Raw genomic sequence first — 20,785 nt, forward strand, 5'->3', positions numbered from 1 at the left:
ACAGAAGACAGCTAGACAAGAGAATGATGAAAAAACGTAAGTGTAACTCAAAATCCATCTGATTTAGGGTGGTTTTTTACCTCTTTGGACACGTAAGCATTTTTTACACATGAATTTCTATCAAAGAATCTTAATTATCATGTTTTGTACCCAGTTCTACTTCCAATTCCTTTCTATTTGCCTTCATTCTAAAAGAATCCCTGTAACCTAGAGAAATCTCTTTCCTGTATTACACTGATAATACAGCATTTTATGAGGGCTTGATGCAGTTCTTGAAAGAATATATATAAACTAGTTCTTATGAATGTATTTTTTTGGTTGAAATTCCTAGATTTAACCATGTATGGAATTTTAAGAAGGCAGAGCCCCACACTTAAGTAAAAGACGCATATCTTGTTACAATCTCTCCAGGGAAGGTTGGTTTTAATGTCAAGGAAAACGGTTGAATGTGCCTGTATTTCCTGAGAATGGTCTCTTCCTGGCAAATGCTTAACTGGACCAACTAACCAAAGAGACAAGCTATGAAAACAGCTTTTATGTGGTACATGATGTAAAAAACAAACTATTTTATCTTGCAAGGCTGATTTTTTAAGATTAAACCATTAGAGAATTTCAGAAACCTCTTCCCAGTTTTGTATTTGTTCATTCTAATGTTTTCCAAAGCTATCTTTGTGATAGAATAGCCCAGGTTAGCAGTTAGCATCAAGCTAAAAAGACACTTATATAAACATAATCCTTAAAATCATCCTTATTCTCTTGTTGAGTGATGGTATACCACTAGAAGAGTATACTTCAAAGGTATTCAGTTCAAATCTTAAAAGCACAAAATGGCATTCTGAAAAATTGAAAATGATTATTTTTATTTGAAAAACATGGAAATTATAATAGTATATGATTTTCAGTAATTCATCTTTCATATTTGAGTTGTAGCTTTTGTGTGAGGGAAGTTTAACTACTTCATTTGTTCGGGTAATTTCTTTTTCATCTTCCTTTTTCTTTCATGTTCTTTAAAAAAACACACAGATTTACCATCTACATTCATGCTGCTGATATAAAAAATAAAATTTATTCCAAATTCTAATCAGAGGCTGTCAGTGCTCTCTTCTAGCTTTTGAGACCCCAACCACATTTTAAAAATAAAGATACATGAAAATGAAATAGAACTGAAAAAAGTGAGACGTAATTTAATGTTTTTTTTTTAATTTATCATATACTTTTTCAGTATTTTTCTATGCAGATGTACTAATTATTAATGGAAACCCTAGCTTTCATGCAGTGTCACAGATGATATTTACGGGTCAGAAGAAGACTACTCAAATGTTCTTGTCCCTTAATTGAACATTATTCTTTACCTGATAAATTTGAAGTAACTTTTAAGCCTAAGACCGGGAGGACCTCCCTCTCTGATTGATCCTGAAATTGTCCAAATGTCCTAAAAAATTCTAGTGTATTGGGACAAAAGTTTCTGTCATATGGCAGTACCCTGGGCCCTCAAATAATATAAATTGTCCAGGGTTTAGAAGAGCTTTTTAGAAGATTTAAGGATCAACAAAAGTCCTAAAATGAAATTGAAGGATTTTAGTGAAGTTATGTGATGTTGTGTCCTGGTTTGTTGAGAGGTTCTGAGGAGCAACAATTCTTAAATTGGTTTCCCTCTAACATTGTCAGCTCAAGCCGTCTCCATGAATGCATAATCAGAATAGCAAACAAGTTTAAAGAAAGAAAGCTGCCTTGTACTATGAGCTGAATCCGTAGACACTTAACAAAAGTATGTTTTTTCCCACACTTGATTCCTTTTTCTTCATTTGGTAGTGAATTCCCCCATTTACTGGCTTATCAAATGACTATACTAGTTGAGATATAGATATGAAGATATAGATATACACATATATACGTATTATGTATCTGTGTGTATTTATATATATATTCAGTGAAAAATTTGTTAGCGCTTAGAGTGAATCTTTTTTTCACCTTACTGTTTACCAACAGGAAACAATTTACTGATTTCTCAAAGAGCAGCCCCAATCAGATACATAAAAAAGCCATCCACTCCCAAATGACAATTAAAGTACCTAGCATTCATTCTGGAGTATTAAATAGCAGTGAGTGCTCTGAAAAAATAGTCACCTATTTATGAATGGGTAACCATAGGCAGATGTCTGTTCAGTAGTTTACCCAAGGTTTGATAGTAGTATAAAGAATAGATCTTCTGATACTCTACCAGGCTACTTTTGGCTAACGTTGGCTTTCATAGTGGCTACACATGTTTCTGATGGTCCAGGAGCATTCTCCAGCTGGCCTACAGTAGGCTGGTCTTGAAGGAGTGTCATGGAAAAGCATGAGCAGATTAAATGAGCATTCCCCACTGCAGATGTGAATCTAATAATAACAGTAATAATAACTGACATGTACACCATTGAAGTTTGCTGAGGATTTTACATCCATCATCTCATTTGAGCCTATGAAGTAGGCACTATAGATATTAGTCTGTCTTTATTACAGATTAAGAAAATGAGGCTTTACATTGAAAGTTACATAAATGAGCGTTTTTCAAGCTTACTTCATTGGATCTCTGTTCTCTTCAATGTTGGTGTTCCTCCAACAATGCAGATTATAATCCATTCATACCTTCCCATCCTGAGCAGCATGTGTCCTTGTCTTCCCCTGAGTTCACCATGGAAGGCTTCAGGAACGGTCACAAAACGTGCCTGGGGGCTTCTTTCAGTTGTCTTAACAGCAGATGGTTATCAATTATCATTTGACTGACTCATATTTCTTTCTGGTCATGTGGTTATTCAAGAACATTCTTTTTAAACTGCTTCTTCTGCATAATTCTTTTTAATGTGCTACAGCATGCTTGTGCTTACCAAGTGCTTCTCCATTGCCCATCTTTAGAAACTATAGTATTACACTGAGGGTAATTAAAAATACTTTACAATTTCCTAAAGGATATTCAGGTTGCTCTCCTTCTCCTGTTCAGTTCTGTCCATTTGCAGTGTTAAGTCAGCAACTTCTATATTGAGCTCTATAGGTTATCTATCCAACTGACTATCATAGACTGGATAATAGGTATTTTTTTTTTATCCAAATAGTTTTTCTTATGTGTTCAGTTAGGCAGATTATGGATCTCATTTAGTATGCTCTACAGTGTTCCAGGGCCTGAAGCAATCAGCACAGTACCATCTATAAAAAGTATTTTGACAGCCTGACCATTTATAAGGAATCATCTTCCTTTTAGAATCCATAGTGGACATTATCCATGGCAAACAGATGTGGCAAGAATACATCTTCCTGTGTTTCATTTGATAATTTCATTCGATAGTAATCAAGTAGTCATGGAACAAAGTTATATCTTTCCCAGAATCTTGTATAATTTTTATATGTGCATGGGAGATGCCTTATAAAAGGAGAGCCTTTAAGGAAGCATTTAATTCTACCAAAGCAAATGCTTTTGTATAGTCAACAAATGATAAGCACTGTAGAATCTTAGGTTCTCTACATCTTTCATTCAGTTGTATGATGATAAAGATCTGCAGCAAAATATCACTTGCAAAAGGCTACTTGTTCCTTTCTAATACCCTCATCAAGAATAACCAGGACCAGGAAAAGGAAGGGCTACAACCAGGCTTGCATCATGGAACCTCAGATACCATGATCTCTAGGCTTCTGAAGAAAACAGGAGTCCATGATGGTCTTTTGGGGAGCTGTTCCCAAGACTTGGTGTATGGACTCTTGGGTCTGTGTTCTGTAGGTCAGGCAGCTGTTGGATCAGAGAAACCCAAGTGTTTTATAGGGAGGAGAGGGATCCCATTTAGGTAGGTCTGACTGGTTTTCCACCAGTCCCAGGGAGCTAGGGTTCCAGAAAAAGGGCAGGGTAGAAAGAAGTTAATATTTATAGATGGTCTAAAAACTATGTGATTCTTAGTATACAGTGACAGAAAAAGGGGGAGGGGTGAGTGTGTGAAATATGTAAGATCAGGGTACATTTTGCTTCTTTTTTGTTTATTTGTTTCATAGGCTCTCAAGACCAAAAAAAACCATCACCATACATCATGTCTACCAATAATGGGCCTTTCCCTATTAGCTAGTTTGTTCCACAGAAAGTAGACACAACTGGTTGCTGAGACCATACTGAAAACCTCTTAGCCTGGTAGAGCTTATTTATGCCTTGCTGATATAATCTTAGAGAGCCCAGCACTATTGCCCTCTGTGATGACACAGGAGAAGGACTTTTTGTGGGAGCAAGCCCTTTCTAAACTGGTTATTTAGAGAAAGTATCACATCACTTTTTATATTCACCATAACATGTGAGGTTTCAGTAGATATTTTATAAGATCTTTGCCCTGTTACAGTGATCTCATGACCCAAAAAGTTTGAAAACTGCTACTTTAATGCAATATAATAGAACATTTGTCATACAAAATCATGTGACCTCTCTAGGAGTCCAAATCCTACACATCTTTCACAACTCAGCTCCAAATTTACCTCCTAGAGGAAACCTTATTCTATTTATTCAATCCCAGAGTGATCTTTCCCTTCCTTTGATTTCCCTTACCACTGAGGCATACAATCTCTGATCTGTTTGCTTACATATCCCTTTAGAAGTCAGTAACACAGCTTAGCACATAATTATTGTCTGATTATAGAAAACCATATCTTACCCTGCTTTTGCCTTCCTTACAACACCTAGCATAGCATCTTCTCATTATGTAGCCAAAGAATTTAAGCTTCAGCATCAATGAATAGTCCGAATTAATTTCTTTAAGTATTGACTGATTTGATCTCCTTGCTGCCCAAGTGATTCTCAAAAGTCTTCTCCAGCACCACAATTTGAAAGCATTGAGTCTGTGGCACTCAACTTTCCTTATAGTCCAGTTCTCACAGCCATACATTGCTACTGGAAAAAACCATAGCTTTGACTATAGGGACCTTTGTCAGCAAGGTAATGTCTCTTCTTTTTACTATGTTGTCCAGATTTGCCATAGCTTTCCTTCCAAGGAATAAGCATCTTTTAATTTCATGGCTGCAGCCACCATCTGCAGTGATCTTGGAGCCCAAGAACATAAAATCTGACCCTGCTTCCTTTTTTTCTCCCTTTATTTGCCAGGCAGTGATTGGGACCAGTTTTGGGATCTTAGTTTTTTTGATGTTAAGCTTCAAGCTGGCTTTTACACTCTCACCCTTCACCCTCATCAAGCAGATTCTTAATTCTTCCCTTTCTGCCATCGGATTGGTATTGTCTGCTACCAAATTGATCATTCTTAATGCATGGTTTCCACCATGTAACTCCTGCCCAGAAATCTTTAATAACCGCCTCTTGCCTCTAGAATGAAACATAATCTCCTTTATTTGGCATTAAAACCTTTTACAGTTTTCCTCTAGACTGTCTTTCCAGATTGCTGTCCCACTGTTCCTCCTCACACAGTCTATGTTTCAGCCAAAATGGCCTTCTAACTGAACATAATAATCCATCTCCCAGTGCCATGCCATTGTACAGGCTTTTCTCACACACACACACACACACACACACACACACACACACACACACACACTCTTTTCTACTTCTTGGAATCCCTAGTTCCCTTCAAAACTCAGCTCAGGTACCACCTCCTGCATGAAGTCGCTCCTCATCCCCACCTCCCAGTTGTTAAATGCTCTCCAAAATTACTTAAGTTTATTTTGAGTCTACTTTGTATTGGCTTCTCTGTGTATGAGTTGTCCTGCGTTCTGCCCTCTCTCCCCACCAAGCTCCTTGAGGGCAGGGACTTTTATTTTTGTTTGTGTATCCGTAGCACCTATTAACATTGCCCAGAACACAACAGGTGTTTAATTAAATGCTTACTCAATTGAGTTAAAGATGACCACCTTTCCAAGGTCCATGTGTAACCAGCTAGCACACTGTTATTATTCCCTGTGCTTTAATAGTCATGTGCAGATCCTCATTTTAGAGCTAAACAAACAAGCCCAGAATGAATATGGGAATAGAGCAAGTCTTTCAGCGTCCTTTCTGAACCCTTATGCCTTCCTACCTTTGCAGTCTTCTATCCTCTTGTCCTCCCTGCACTGTAGGATCCAGCCATACTGGCTTGTTTCTGATCCTGTAACATAATACTTCATCTCCTTTCTGTGTCTTTGCAGTAGATGATATTCCTCATGTCTGGGAATTCTCCCTCCCAGACTGTGACTCTTAGAATCCCTGGCTTCCTTTAAGACCCAACTCCAGGGCAGCTTCCTCTGGGAGGCTTTTTCTGGTCCCCCAGCCGTTAATCCCATCCTCTCCGCGGTTGCCTTCTATCTATTCTATTTAATTTGTAAGTTCTGATTTATATAAATTGTCTCCCCCATTAGAATGTAAGCTCCTTGGTAGCAAGGACTATTTTGCTTTTTCTTTGTGTCCATAGCACTTAGCACAGTGTTTCACACGTAGAAAGCCCTGAATAAATACTTAACTGATTGATTGATTAGTCCCATACTGTAAAAATTATCATCCTCATAACTTTCTTTAGAACATGCTAGCATGTACAGTGGGAACCTTGAGTCACTCACTCTGGTCAGTCACACACTAACCTTGGGGTGGTGTTTAATCCTCAAATACCAGACCAGCTTCAGTGCCTCTAGGATCCTCAAATGTACCCTGATGCCAGCCTAGGTTTTTGCTATGCTCTATAGCCATTCTAGGAGATGTAGGGGAAGTGAACAGCATACTCTGAGCCCCAAAAAAAGCTGTAGTAAGACTTTTGGAAACCCCATTTATGTATATTATAGTTTTATATTTAATTGAGTTGGTATAGTCACTGTTATTTAGCTATCATTTTATTCTCTTTTACATGGGAAATAACTGAATTCTTCTTGCAAATTATTTCAGCATATTATTGCGATTATTGGAAGATGTTGAAAATATGAAAAATAATTCAATGTATCAGTTAATGTAACAGAACAAACATAAACTCAGTTCACAAAATATGTCCGTACCACTGTTTTCAGCTGTTAATAATTTTCAGGGTAAGTCATAGAGAACTTCCAATTGTGAATTATTTACTAATGGAAGAACTTTTAGTACCATGACTCCACTGTAGTTACTCATAGATAATTTTAGTAAATTCTTGCTTTTTTACTTAATAAATTTTCCAAGAGCAGTGTGATAGAAGACCCAGAACAAATGCTTCTCTGTTACATCTCTTCATATTGTACATTTCTCCAGGGGTTCATTTGCATGCTATTTTCTAGTTCATGTGTGCTTTAAATGTTAACATTTCATCATTCAGATTAAAGTACCATATGTGAAAACCATTAAAACTGACAGAATCGTCAGAAAGAACATATTCTTTGTCAGTAGAAATAAATCTCATTGTAGAAGAAGCCAGTCTATTTATGAAAGTGTTCAAGTTTCAGTGAGTTAAGCCAAGGTGACCATCAGTTATTGAAAATGCCCTGTGTGTGTACTGCTCTTTTACTCTACGTAAAGATGTAGACATATACCTACACAGTTAAATAGGTCTTATGTGGCATGTGTATTTTGTCATTTTAGGCCAAAGGTAAAGAGCGACAATGGCTGAGACACCAACCTAGTGGGGATTTAGATGATACCAAGATAATCGATGGATTGACTGGAGAAAAAGCAATCTACAAACGTCGGGGAGAAATGCAGCCAGAAGTAAGTATTCAGGGTTCGCTGACCTCAGAAAGTGAGCCTGATGACTGATTGAGTCTTGTGTATTCTAGCTTTCTTTGGCGTCGCCTATTTTTACTTCTCAGTTTGCTAGCATCATCAGAAAAACCATGAAATTTAAATATGGCAGTAAAAAAGAAGGAATTAGGAAGAAAATAACATTGAAGACAGCAATATTATCCCAAACAAGTGGTAACATGAAACATTTTCAGTGTAAAAACACATAACAGTTTTAGTGTCTTCCTGTTGTTTGTTTGTTTTTTAAGTTTTTATTGAAAACATGACTGATAAAAATAGTAAAAGAGAGGATCTTTTCCCTAATTGAAATATGATCAGTATATACAAATTATTTGCTAGATTTAGTGCATAGGTCACTGGACTTGGAATCAGGAAGATCGAGATTCAAATCCTGCCTCAGACACTTACTAGCTGTTTGACTCTGGGCAAGTCACTTAACCTCAGTCTGCCTCAGTTTCCTCATCTCTAAAAAATAATGAGGTTGAGCTCAGTGGTCTCTGAGGTCCCTTCTGTCTCTAAGTTTGTCTCTATGATGACATGTAAGTAATACAAGCTCAAAAATAGGCAATGAGGGTGAAGTATTCAGCTGCCAAAAGAGAGCAGTGGTTTCCTATCTTCTCAAGTAATCAAAATTGCTGCATAGTCACTTAGCATGCTAAAATGTTGACTCAGAGAAGGTATCTTGTTAGTTTGGGGAAGTCTTGTTTCTGTGTCATTGGCATGACAACGGTTACATCTCTGGGCAGTTGTTTCTCTTCACTGACTCACATCATAGCAATCAAATATCCTTAAAGGAATGGTTTGAAGTCATTGGTGGTTGATCATGGCAGTGTATATGGCTACTGTACTTAATTTAGGTGAGTTACACCCATTTTCAAGAAAAACACTAACCATTGAGTCAAACTGCCCCTGCCTAATGTCCATTGTATTTGAAGTTCCATGGTTGTGAGATCATAGACCAAGAAGTAAAAGGGAACATTTCCTTAAATTTGCTAAGTCTCCTCTCTATAAAGTTTTCACATATGTGAGCAAGTATGCAATGCTAGATTAATTTGGAATTGGTCTATTAAAGGAAAGATGCAATACTCATTGCTTTACACCTTTCATATTGACTGGGAAGAGTACAGAGTTCAGTTGAATCTAGGCATTTCACATTTCAGTTTACAAGATTTGTTGCTTCCTTGTCTCTCTTGTTATAGTGGAAAGAGGAGAAAAGAAGCAGTTCAGCAATTGGTGGAGATGGGTAATAAGGTTTACTAAAGAGAAAAGAAGTACTCAAGTGTTTTTTTTTTTCTTAAACCTTTTGCCAGACCATCTCTGCAAACAACTTTGTTCAGGAATTCAGACGTCTTATGGCACATAGGAAAAATGATTTTGGGGTGGGAAAGGGTGGGAAGAAACCCTTTGTACCAGTGATTATTAAAACAGATGTGAGGTTTTTCCCCTGAGGTATTTATACCTATAGCCAGAATTGAGGCATTAATTAAAAAAGAAGTAGGGTTTTTTAATATTATTATTATTATTTTGGGGAAAGTATTAACTGCAGTAGATTAACTTTACAAGGTTGGCTTGGGCTCTCTTTGAAATACTGTGATATTCCAAAACATTCCCATATGGCTGCTACCGCAAGCAGATGTCTAAGATTCCATTTTCTGAAGCAAAATCTGCAGAAACTTTTCTACCTGCTGCTCAGTAAAATCTGAGCCCCAGGTCATTGTTAGCCTGCTGGCCCTCACCACAAAGATCTTGTGCTTTGAGAGCTAAGGGAGCAGTATTCACCCCTAGCATAATTTACTCTCCTGGATCTCTCACAAGATGAACAGTGAGAGCTTCTTAGTTTATAAGAATCTCCTACTTGTTCATTGTGGGATTTGGTTTTTTTTTCCTCTCAGCTTGGGAGTCCTCAGCAGAAACCCAAACGTCTTCGGCTCTTGGTAGATGTGTCTGGCAGCATGTACCGTTTTAATGGGGTGGATGGTCGGCTGGAGCGTTCCATGGAGGCTGTCTGCATGGTCATGGAGGCTTTTGAGAACTATGAAGAGAAGTTCAAGGTAACTGAATCTGCAAAGAGTTCTGAAAAGAATTTGTCAACAAATTTTATCCAAAACCAGGCAAAGAGTTAAATGATAATGCATCAATGATATAGGCTGCATGCAGCAATGAAAAAAAAAATGATGATCTAGTCTATGCAGGAAATTGATTCATTAGTGTAAGGAAATTGAGTCTTTCATTTTATCTATTTCTAAACATCAAAAAATAATATCACCAAGCTGTTGGGACAAGAACTTACTCTTCAACAAAAACTGCTGGGAAAACTGGAAAGCAGTCTGGTAGAAACCAGGCATAGACCAGCATCTCACACTATATCCCAAGATGAGCTCAAAATGGGTACATGATTTAAACATAACAGGTTTAGGGGAGCATGGAAAAAAATCACCTATCACATCTATTGATAAAGGAAGAGTTCATGACCAAACAAGAAATAGAGAGCATTACAGGAGGTGAAATGGATAATTTTGATAACATTAAATGAAAAGGTTTTGCACAAACAAAACTAATGCAGCCAAAATTAGTATGAAATCAGGAAACTGAGCAGAAAAAATTTTACAGCAGGTTTCTCTGATAAAGGTCTCATTTCTCAATTACTTAGGGAACTGAGCCAAATTAGTAAAAATAAGAGCCACTCCCCAATTGACAAATGGTCAAAGGATATGAATAGGAAGTTTCCAGAAGAAGAAATCAAAGTTATTGATACTCATATTAAAAAAAATGCTGTAAATCACTATCAATTAGAAAAATGTAACCTAAAACAACTCTGATGTACTACCTCACACCTATCATATTGGCTAACATGATAGAAGAGGAAAACGATAAATGCTAGAGAGGATGTGGAAAAAGAGAGACACTAATGATGTACTGTTGGTAGAATTAAAAAGTGGTCCAATCTGGAGAACAATTTGGTATTATGCCCAAAAAGTCATAAAACTGTGTATACCTTTTGACCCAGAAATAGCACTACTCGCTCTGTATCTCAGAGAGAAAAAAGGAAAAGGACCTATATGTATAGAATTATTTCTAGCAGCTCTTTTTGTGGTGGCAAAGAATTAGAAATTGAAGGTATACCTATCAGTTAGGGAATGATCGAGCAAGTTGTGACTGTGATGGAATACAGTTGTGCTATAAGACGTGATGAGCAGGATGGTTTCAGAAAAAACCTCAGAAAGACTTCTATAAACTAATGCAAACTGCAGTGAGCAAAACAGGAAGACCATCCTACACAGTAACAGCAATATTGTAGGGATAATTAACTGTGAAATATTTAGCTGCTCTGCTCAGTACAATGTTAACAATGAGATATATGGTTTTGGTTTGTCGTCATTTTTTTCATTGAGTTTGCCACATTGGGATGAATGGCAGAAGGAAGAGCTACAGAATGAAAAGAAGTTATTCTGGATACTTTTTCTTATGCCTAGAAAGATTTGGTGAATTTTCAAATGATATTTGTTAGTGATGTTGTGGTTCTTAAGTATTAGGTGCTAGATTATAATATAAATGTATGGTTTTTAAAAAAGAATTTTAACATACGCAATAACCATAGGGAAAGTTCCACATTTGGAAGTGCTCTGCATTCCTTCTAAGCATTTTATTTCCTTTGGGCACTCAGTAATCACATATCTCCCTCATATAAGGAGAAAAGTAAAAGCTTCTAGAAACCATTGAATAGCCCTTCTCAGTCACTATTATACATCCCCTGAATAATAAGAATCAGAATGAGAATTAGGATCTGACCTGAGATTATTTTAGTACATTTCCTGTACCCCCAGATGAGGAAATATCCTCTACCAAAGCATGTCAGCACTTTCTCTAAAAGTTACCGTCTTAGAGTGTAGCGTAGAGCACTGACGGGTTAAATGACTTGCCAGGCTCGCATATCTGATATGTATCCAAGGCAGGACTTGAACGCAAGTCTTAAGACAAAGCTCTTTATGCAGTACACCATAGCTGCTGCTGTTGCTGATGCTACTACTACTAATAATAATAATAATAATGGCATTTATATAGCATTTGAAAGTTTGCAAAGACCAAACAATATCCTTCTACAGACCAGTATTACTGGGACCACAAAGAAAAAAGTACTTTTTGCCATGGAATTTTCCCCACCTATCTTCAGCACTTGGATTTTCTAGGTGACAAAATTATGGAGGAGGTAGATGTTACAAAGATACCTCTGTGGAAAGGTGTTTGTGATGCCTAAACACTATTGTAAAAAGTAAAAGATCTAGGTGTTTGGTTATTTATGTTGTCTATAAAACCACTACCAATTGGTCTGACTGATTTTTAGAACTAGATTGACCTTTTTTTTTTTTTTGGTTGCATTGACCAGCAGTTCTGGCATTGGGTAGACATCGATAATCTTCCTCAGTAGGGGAAATGAGCATGTGGCCAGACTTTTGGGAGCCAAGAAGTTTGAAAGGGAAGAGAGCTTTGCATAACTTCATCTGATGTCATCTGAACAATAAGAATTTTAATCATCAGCTAAAAGGAAGTAAAAAGTCATATGCATTTATAGCCCACTTATTCCCACCCACTGTAGGAAAACCAGTTGTATTTCAGGGAACTGATCATGTTTCTTCATAAGTGAATTATGATCCTATTTAGCCAATTACTGCATCAAGTCCTACAGCATAGACAGTCTGCCTGGCACCATCTTGGAGCAGTGCCCTCTGGACTACAAACAGCTCCCTCTAGGGCCACTCTTGAATCAGATTTGTCAAGGCCTCCAGCATTCTTCTGTACAGGAATCTTAAAGAGATTTTATCACTTCATTAGTGCTTAATACAAGACTTAAAATAAGACAGACCTCAAGGATATTTGTTAAGGGTAACTTTTGCAGGCCCTCGAATCCTTCCCATTCTTTCTTTTTCTACTGTTATCACCCTAATGGCAGCTACATGGTAGTGGATAGAGTCAGGACCTAACTTAAAACCCAGCCTCAGACCCTTGCTAGCTGGGTGACCCTGAGCAAGTCACTTAACCGCTGTCTGCCTCAGCTTCCCTATCTGTAAAATGGAGAGGGGGCAGCTCGGTGGTGCAGTGGATAGAGTGCTGGGCCTGGAGTCAGGAAGACTCATTTTCCTGAGTTCAAATCTGACCTCAGACACATACTGGCTGTGTGACCCTGGGCAAGTCATTTAACCCTTTTTGCTTCAGTTTGAAATGAGCTGGAGAAGGAAATGGCAGAACACTCATGTACCTTTCCCAAAAAAAACCCAAATAGTGTAATGAAGAGTTGGACATGAAACAACTGAACAGTAGCAACCAATTGAGATAAGCATAGCACTACCTCCCGGGCAGTAATCCAGGATGGAGGGGATGAAGGCCTGAATTAGGTCGGTGTCCATGTAAGCCGTGAGGAGGGATCAGCTGCAAAAGATATCATGGAGGCAGATTGGACAGATGTAGGAAAGGAGTCGAGGAGGACACACACGAAGGTTACAAACCTGGCTGGCTGGGAGAGTGGTGGTGCAGATCCATAATGCCTCTGCTCACAGCGCTATCCTTCAGATACCAGAAGTGTGAGGAACGAGAGAAGAGATAATGATAACAGCCGCCAGGATTTATGTAGAGCTTGCTTTCAAAGTAGCTTCCACTTGTTATCTCATTTGGTCCTCACAACAGCCCTGGGAGGTGGGTGCAGATGAGAAAACTGAAGCTGGAAGCAGGTAGGATTTGCCCAGAGTCACAAGGGTAGTAAGTGTCTGAGGAGAAATATGCACACAGGTTTTCCTCACTCTGCTGAGAGGAGAAAGATATATTTTATCATTGGTTCGTTTGATCAAGTTTGGCCACTGCATTGAAAGCTGAATTCGAATATTTTTTTGATGTTTTCATTCACATTATTTTCAGTCACATATATTGTTCTTCTGGTTTGACTTGCAAGTCTTCCCATGTATCTACCAATTCCTTATAGTCATCATTTCTTATGACATAATTATATTCATATACCACAGTTTGTTCATCCATTGCCCAATCAATGAATGCATATTGTGTATATTGTACAACTGTAAAAAGTACTTCTATGAATATTTTGTCACTTAGAGACCATGCCCTACGTGTCTTTCTATCTCTTGTGGCCTTATACAAAGTAGATACTCAGTAAATATTTGTTGATTGATACTGGTGTTTCTTAATTTTTTTTATTCCAAAGTTGCCTGAAGGTGCCTGGAACATCATCTTATGTCATCCCTATACTTGAAATAGCCAACCAGAAGCTACAGTATGCCTTATAGGTGCCATCACCTAACTAGCTCCACGCGACTAGTCATAGAATCATAGATTTAGATGAGAGTTTAGGTGTCGTTTAATCCAGTTCCCTAACCAATACATTAATCCTCTCTCTAACATCCTTAGCAAGTACATATCAGCCCTCTGTTTGAAGCCATACAGGAACAGGGAATTCTTTACCAAATCAGACATCTCATTCCTCTTCCCAATAATTATATTAATAAATTCTTATGTTGAACCAAAACCTATTTGTCTATAAAATTGTCTTCTAGATGATACCTCTTCAGATTTTTGAAGACAGTTATATTCATACACATCCCCCATGTTTCCTCTTTTTCAGACTATATATTCTCAGTTCCTTCAAAAGTTTTTCCTAAGGCATAGTTTTCAGGTCCCTCACTAACCTTAATATTCTTCTCTGGATATGGTTGACTTTGTCACGTTTCTTCCTAAGAAGTAGTACCTAGAACTAAACACAATTCCCCAGAAGTGGAACTGTTACTACTAATTTTGGATTTCCTGGTGATGGTAGTTGGGTCAAAAGTACATGTCGATTTCTGATTGTTTGATTCTCTTGCATGCAGTATGACATCGCTGGACACTCTGGAGATGGTTACGTTAACCTGGTTCCATTGGATAAAATCCCTAAGAACAATAAGGAAAGACTTCAGGTTCTGAAGGTAAAGACATTCTGAGGATTCTTCTGTGTACTGAAGGCTTCTGTAGATCTACAGAAAGTGTGTTTTGGTCACTAAAAATATACAATGAAGAAGAGATGTAAACAGGAATTTTTTTATTTTCCAATGTTAACGCACCGCCTTAGGTACAATGTATTTCACCCTATCCTGGGCCTCTAGCTAAGAGAATCTAAATCCAAAGTCATCATAGTCCATCTTCTACTCTCAGCTCAGTCAACTTAGAACCCTGTTTCTGTGACTTATCTGAGGTCCTAGATCCAGGGAGAAGAAAGGAAAGGGGAAATACATTGAGTTTTCTCTCAAGCTCTCTTTCACATCAAATTTTGTAATTCTGTGAATAGCCTCTAACCATAGATAGAAAGAACAAATACACTTGGAGTAGTTGCCCAAAAAAACAAAGCAGAAAAGGAGGTAATTTTCCTCTATCCCTATGGCCAAGAGGAAACAATTTGAGAACTCGTATATCATATATCATGTAGCTTCTCAAGGATCTTTCACAGAAGTAGTGCAAGCACATCAAATCCTTAGTATCCATGGTAATAGAGGGTACACACCCATAACTGGTGTTTGAAAATGTCCTTTATTTAAAGGGGCTTCTTCACCAAGATTTTTGATCCCTGTCTTCTGCTCATAGACAATGCACGCGCATACACAGTTCTGCATGAGTGGAGACCATACTTTAGAAGGAACAGAACATGCCATCAATGAGATTGCCAAAGAGGATGCTGATGAGTACTTTGTCATTGTCCTGAGTGATGCTAACCTGGAACGATACGGCATACCCCCAGTGAGCTTCGCCAGGGCTTTGACAGCCAATCCCCAAGTAAACGCTTTTGCAATATTCATTGGATCTTTAGGTGACCAAGCAGTAAGGTATGTGTTTATAGAATCAAACAAAGGAAATGTCTGTGAAATGTTTCATCTGTCTATCATGCCTGGAATGCACACCCTCTTCACCTCTGTCTCTTAGCCCCTACTTTCTGTCAAACCTCAACTCATACGCCACCTTACACATATTCATGAAACCCTTGCTGATCTCCCTAGCTGCTAATGCCTTCCCCAAAATATTACCTTGTATTTATTCATCTCTATAGAAATATATATGAATATATATTTGTATGTGTAAGTATATATTATAATATATAATTGAATGTCTAATGCATATATGTATTAATATATATATTTGTATATGTAAGCATATCACATACAGGTGTGTATGTATAAATATATGTATATGTGTATGTAGCATGTGTGTTTCTGTTGGCTCCCCAGATAGAATGTAATGAAAGCAGGGACTGTCCATTTTTGTCTTTGTATCTCCAGTACCATAGTGCCTGACACATAGTAGGCCTTAATAACTTAATAACTAATAATTGTTGAATGAATTAATCATCCCTTCTCTCTTTCTGTCATCTTTTTAATCTCTGCCTTTCTACTTTATCCTTCCCTTATGTCTACAAATATCCTCAGGTCTTCCCTGTCCTTAAAAAAAAAAAAAAAACTTCACTTGACTCTCTTATTCCATATGTCTTCTCCACTCACTTGTTATACTTCTCATTGCCTGAATTTCCTAATCACCCTTCAGTGGTACAGTGGAAAGTTCAAATCCTGCCACAGTCTGATACTAGTCATGTGACCCTGGACAAGTCACTTTATATCTCTGTTGGTTTCCTTGTCTGTAAAATGGGGATAATAATAACACCTACTTCTCACCTATCTCTCAAATGAGATAATATGTGTAAGCACTTTGTAAGCCTTAAAGCACTGTGTGAATTATCATTATTATTATTATTATTATTATTATTATTATTATTATTATTATTATTAATTTCCCCACTTCTCAACCTAATGAAATCTGACTTTCCTCTCTACCAGTGCAGGGTTGCCTATGACTTCCTGATGAATAAATCTTGATGTTCTTCTGAATCCTCATCATTCTTTACCGTTCCCCAGTAGTGGATCCTATTGACCATGCCCTCCTTTGGTAGGCACCACTTCCTCCTGGTTCTCTTTCTTCTCTGACTATTGCTTCCCAGTCTCTTTTACTGGCTAGTCTTCCTTTTTTCTACCATGCAAGTGTAGAAGCACTCCCAAACTCTATTTTTGACCCGCATCAATTCTGCCCACCTCCAAGAGAGGACTTCACCTTCAGTGTCACCTCTATACCCAATTCTGTGGGTCTGGTCCTGAGTCCCAGGCTAGTTGGTCTCCCTGCTTCCAGTTTCTCTTCTTCCTAGAATACAGGTCTCATCACCATGCTGCCTTGTAGAGAACTCTCCTGTGGTTCCCTGTAATGGTTCCCACATAACACACAGATTCCTCAGACTACATTCAAGGGCCTCTACGATTTAGCTTCAGCACTCCTTTCTAGCTTTATTTCATTATTCTTTATATTCACTATTCTAGGCCATTCTTGACACTCTGCTTTTCACATTCTACACCACTACCGAAATGTACGAGGGGACTGTTGATCCCCAATATCCCAGCCTGTCCCAGCTCTGTGATTTCATGCATGGCACCCTCTGTTCTTTCTTCCCCCCTCCACATCATCTCCTATTGAAATCCAGCTCTTAGGTGGTCCACCTTTTCCAGGAGGACTCTTCCTATTTCCTGCAGCTCTTAAAATGATCCTAACCTCCTCAAATGGTGGCAGTGTGGTATAATGGAAGGAGCACAGGATTTGGATACAGAGAACCTGCGTTCAGGTCCTAACTCTGATAAATTATTAAGTTTCTTGAGGTGAAGTGATTGTGTCCTTTTTCATCTTCACCTCTTTATTTCCAGTACCCAATACTATGCCTTTCATATCCTGCGTGCTCAGTAAATGTTTTGAATTGAATTGAATTGAAATGTTCATCTTTCTAAGCCAATGTCACCTGAGTCCCTAAGTAACCAAAATAAACCATATTTATAAAGCCCTCCCTCACAGCAGCACTGGAAGGAAGTAGTACAAGTATAATCATCCTCGTTTTAGGGGTGAAGCACCTGAGCTTACCCATGCGTATACAGTTAACAAATGTCCATATCGGGATTGGAATCCAGTGCTTCAGAATCCAAGGCCAGTGCTCTCTCCACTCTGCCAGGCTACTTCATAGCGGATAGAAAATGAAAACTGCTCCTCAGGCATTATACAACAGGATGTAACAAAATGATCCTTGAAGTGGGACTACAATTTTTTTTTTGAAGGACAGTTAAAAATTCTGAGAATAAACTCCATGATGGCCACTGGATCAGCTGAGTTAATCCAGTCCTCTAAGGAGAGAATTTCAAACAAGAGAAACAGTGACTATAATAAATGAAAGGAAATCCTTTGAAAGAGGCTCTTTGTCTTACTGAAAAGACCCTTAGGCCAGGTCCTCCCCCATTTCAGTGGTTCCTCTCACTGCTTTCCCAAGCCCTTTATCCCTACTGACAGCTCGATGAATGTCCGGTAACTGGCCAGGTATTAGAAAGTAAAAACTTCCTTTTTTTAAAAAAACTCTGAGGACTCTGAGTTGCTGAGGCTGGCAGAGGAAAGGGAGGCCCAATCTGCGTTGGTAATTTTCTTTCCCATTCTAAACCCACAGGCTTCAGAAAACTCTACCAGCAGGCCGTTCCTTTGTTGCCATGGATACCAAGGAGATCCCTCAAATTCTGCAGCAGATCTTCACTTCTACCATGTTGTCCAGTGTCTAAGAAGGGTCCTTTATGGGCCCTCTAGCTTAGCCACTACAAGAGGTAAATTAAAGGAAGAACGTGTACCCCTCTGAAAAGGTCTGCTTCTCAACAAAGAAGGAATGGTGGAACATTTTAATCTGTATTTTCCCAAGTCGCTTTAAATAATTATTCCCTAGTCAGAATTCTAAAAGACAGAGGTGTGGGGCTTGCCTATAGAAATTTACAGTCATTCATTAAAGTTCAAGAATTTAGTTGATCTGTATTTGGCAGAGGGCTAGGAGCAAAGGAAGACAGCTGAGAATTATAGGCCAGGAGCCTGTTGAAAGAAGAGCAATTTCTCTTTGCTTTCCTAAGTGAAGTGACAAATCCATCTCTACACAAAGTAACCATATCAAACTGAACTGACCCCACACTCTGAATTAGGGAAATGCAAGTCATCCCATGTCCAACCCAGCCTGCTCTTGTCCACTAATTCCTGCCACCCCTTTTCTCACTCAGTTCTCCTCAGCCCCTTGAGTTCCTGAGAACAAGAGAGTTACAGTCTTAGTGTGGGATGATGCAGTGTTCAGCCAGTGAAACTGACTGAAGATAGCCTTCTAACAGGAAAATTTTAGAAAAGGCTTGATTCTCTCCGTAAGTCTCTTTTCTTAAATATAGTCAGAAGGAATACAAGGACTCTTAGATTGCCTTTTTTACCCACATAAACTTGAAAAGGTTATACTACTGTGACTCTCCAATGAAACGTTTGAGACCCAGTGTCCTATTCTGTTTAGCACCTAGGGGATGGGAAGTGGAGGGACTAGGAGAGAAGAGTTAATTAATTCAACGAACATTTATTGTCACTGGTTCCCTGCCCCATATAACTTCTTCCTGTCTCATTGATTCTTCACAAAAACTCTTTCCACTACTTAATTTAGGTATGCAAAATGTGAAACTTGTAATGATATCTGTCTACGTGAAAAACATTATTTCAGGAGACAGTTCACATAAGGAGGAAGTTACATCCCCAGAAGAAGGCATGAAGGAAACTAACCACATGCCAGGCTACTAGAGGCCCCCAGGAACAGTCAGGCCCCTTTCCTGTGGAAGGATGGAAGCATCCTCACGCTGGGTGCCTTTTCTTGCCTCATTCAGCTGGTTGACCTTTCCCAACCAGCCAGATGTAACTTCTGCAGCAAAGTCCAGCCCTGCAGCAAGAACTGGGCGCCCCCGTTAGTAAAACAGCCTTAGTTCACCGCTGACCCTGAAGTCAGGGGGTACACGTCTATGCATTTTCATCCTGAGTTGGGAAAACAAGGGCCTATAAATAATGTAACCTTAAAATCTAACAGGAATTGAAGTTGTATATAGCTTATTATGTCTTCTTAATTAAGCCTAAGGGTCTGGGAAGAATGTCAGGCCCGTGTGGTCCACCCTCCATAATTGACTGTACAATAAAAAGGAATCCAGTTTCTAATGTGTTTTGTTGTTGTTGCTGTTGCCAGACTCTATGCCCGCCGTCCAGCTCCCAGGCCTGAGGCTGCCACAGTATCCAGTGGAGGGAAGGCTTCTAGCCTTTGAGAATCATCCTGTGGGTTTGTGCACTGGAGGGCTGCTGCTGCTGCTGCTTTCTCATTTGTACTTTAAGACAGATTCCCTTTTTTCCAGAATGAACAGTGGTGCCTTCGGTGGTCATTTTCTGCAGCCTCTCCTTGAACTATACCTCTGCACATACTAGTTAGGCATCATTACAGCTACCCCTGGATACCTCTCAGCTTGCCTGCCACCCTCAGCCAGACACATTAAGGGTTCCCTAGGAGGCAAGAGAGAGGCCCTTAAACTGCTTTGCTAGTCAGTTTAATCAGAACTGCCCAGTAACCAACTGCTTCCAGCTTCAGTGATGAACTTTGGCAGTTAGCTTGTAGCCCCGGTGGGTGTCCTTCTGGACTACAGTCTACCCTAAATTGCCCACTTACCACAATGTCATTGACCGGATAAGCCTTTGGGAATTGGGCCTCTGAGCAGCTAAAGAAATGGGGGGGGGGGGGGGGGGGGAGAGCCGGAATCTGGTCTTGACTATTTAGAACCATATAAACTGCAGGAGCCAAAACTTTCCTCTAGTAATTGTCTCCCCCTCCCGCACCTCATTTGAAATCCTGCCCTGTGGAGAAATGACCTCTTTCTTGTTTTCTTAATGGAGAAGGATTGGGAGGGGGATAGTTTTTTCCCACTTCTGCCGTCACCCAAAGCTTATGCATTTATTTCTGAATGTATTTAATTATAAGCTTATTCATAAGTATTTCTTATTGTCTGGACCTCAGGGCTTTTCCATGCCAAGAAGTCTAAACCTCTGTTTTAGTAGAGTATTCACAAAAAGCTGAGAAGATTCATTGTTATACCTTGTGGGGGGGGGGGGGGGTAAAGAGTAGCCACAATGTATGCTAAGTATCCGCCCTGGAGTCTTTTGTGTTCACTCTGA

The 20,785-nt window shown here is 38.9% G+C and overlaps 1 protein-coding gene across 1 annotated transcript in view; it reads left to right on the top strand.

Moving 5' to 3' along the window:
* VWA8 (von Willebrand factor A domain containing 8) overlaps positions 1-19,787 on the top strand; it is a 399,466-nt gene extending 379,679 nt beyond the window's left edge. Inside the window, exons 41-45 of the mRNA XM_027873608.1 lie at positions 7,529-7,654; positions 9,580-9,738; positions 14,557-14,652; positions 15,305-15,543; positions 18,237-19,787. Of these exons, the coding sequence (XP_027729409.1) occupies positions 7,529-7,654; positions 9,580-9,738; positions 14,557-14,652; positions 15,305-15,543; positions 18,237-18,345 (729 nt within the window). The 3' untranslated portion in view covers positions 18,346-19,787. The remainder of the gene's footprint in view (positions 1-7,528; positions 7,655-9,579; positions 9,739-14,556; positions 14,653-15,304; positions 15,544-18,236) is intronic.
* The last annotated feature ends 998 nt before the right edge of the window (positions 19,788-20,785 follow it).

Source organism: Vombatus ursinus, unplaced genomic scaffold (assembly GCF_900497805.2).
Source record: "Vombatus ursinus unplaced genomic scaffold, bare-nosed wombat genome assembly UNPS02014802.1, whole genome shotgun sequence".
NCBI lineage: Eukaryota > Metazoa > Chordata > Mammalia > Diprotodontia > Vombatidae > Vombatus > Vombatus ursinus.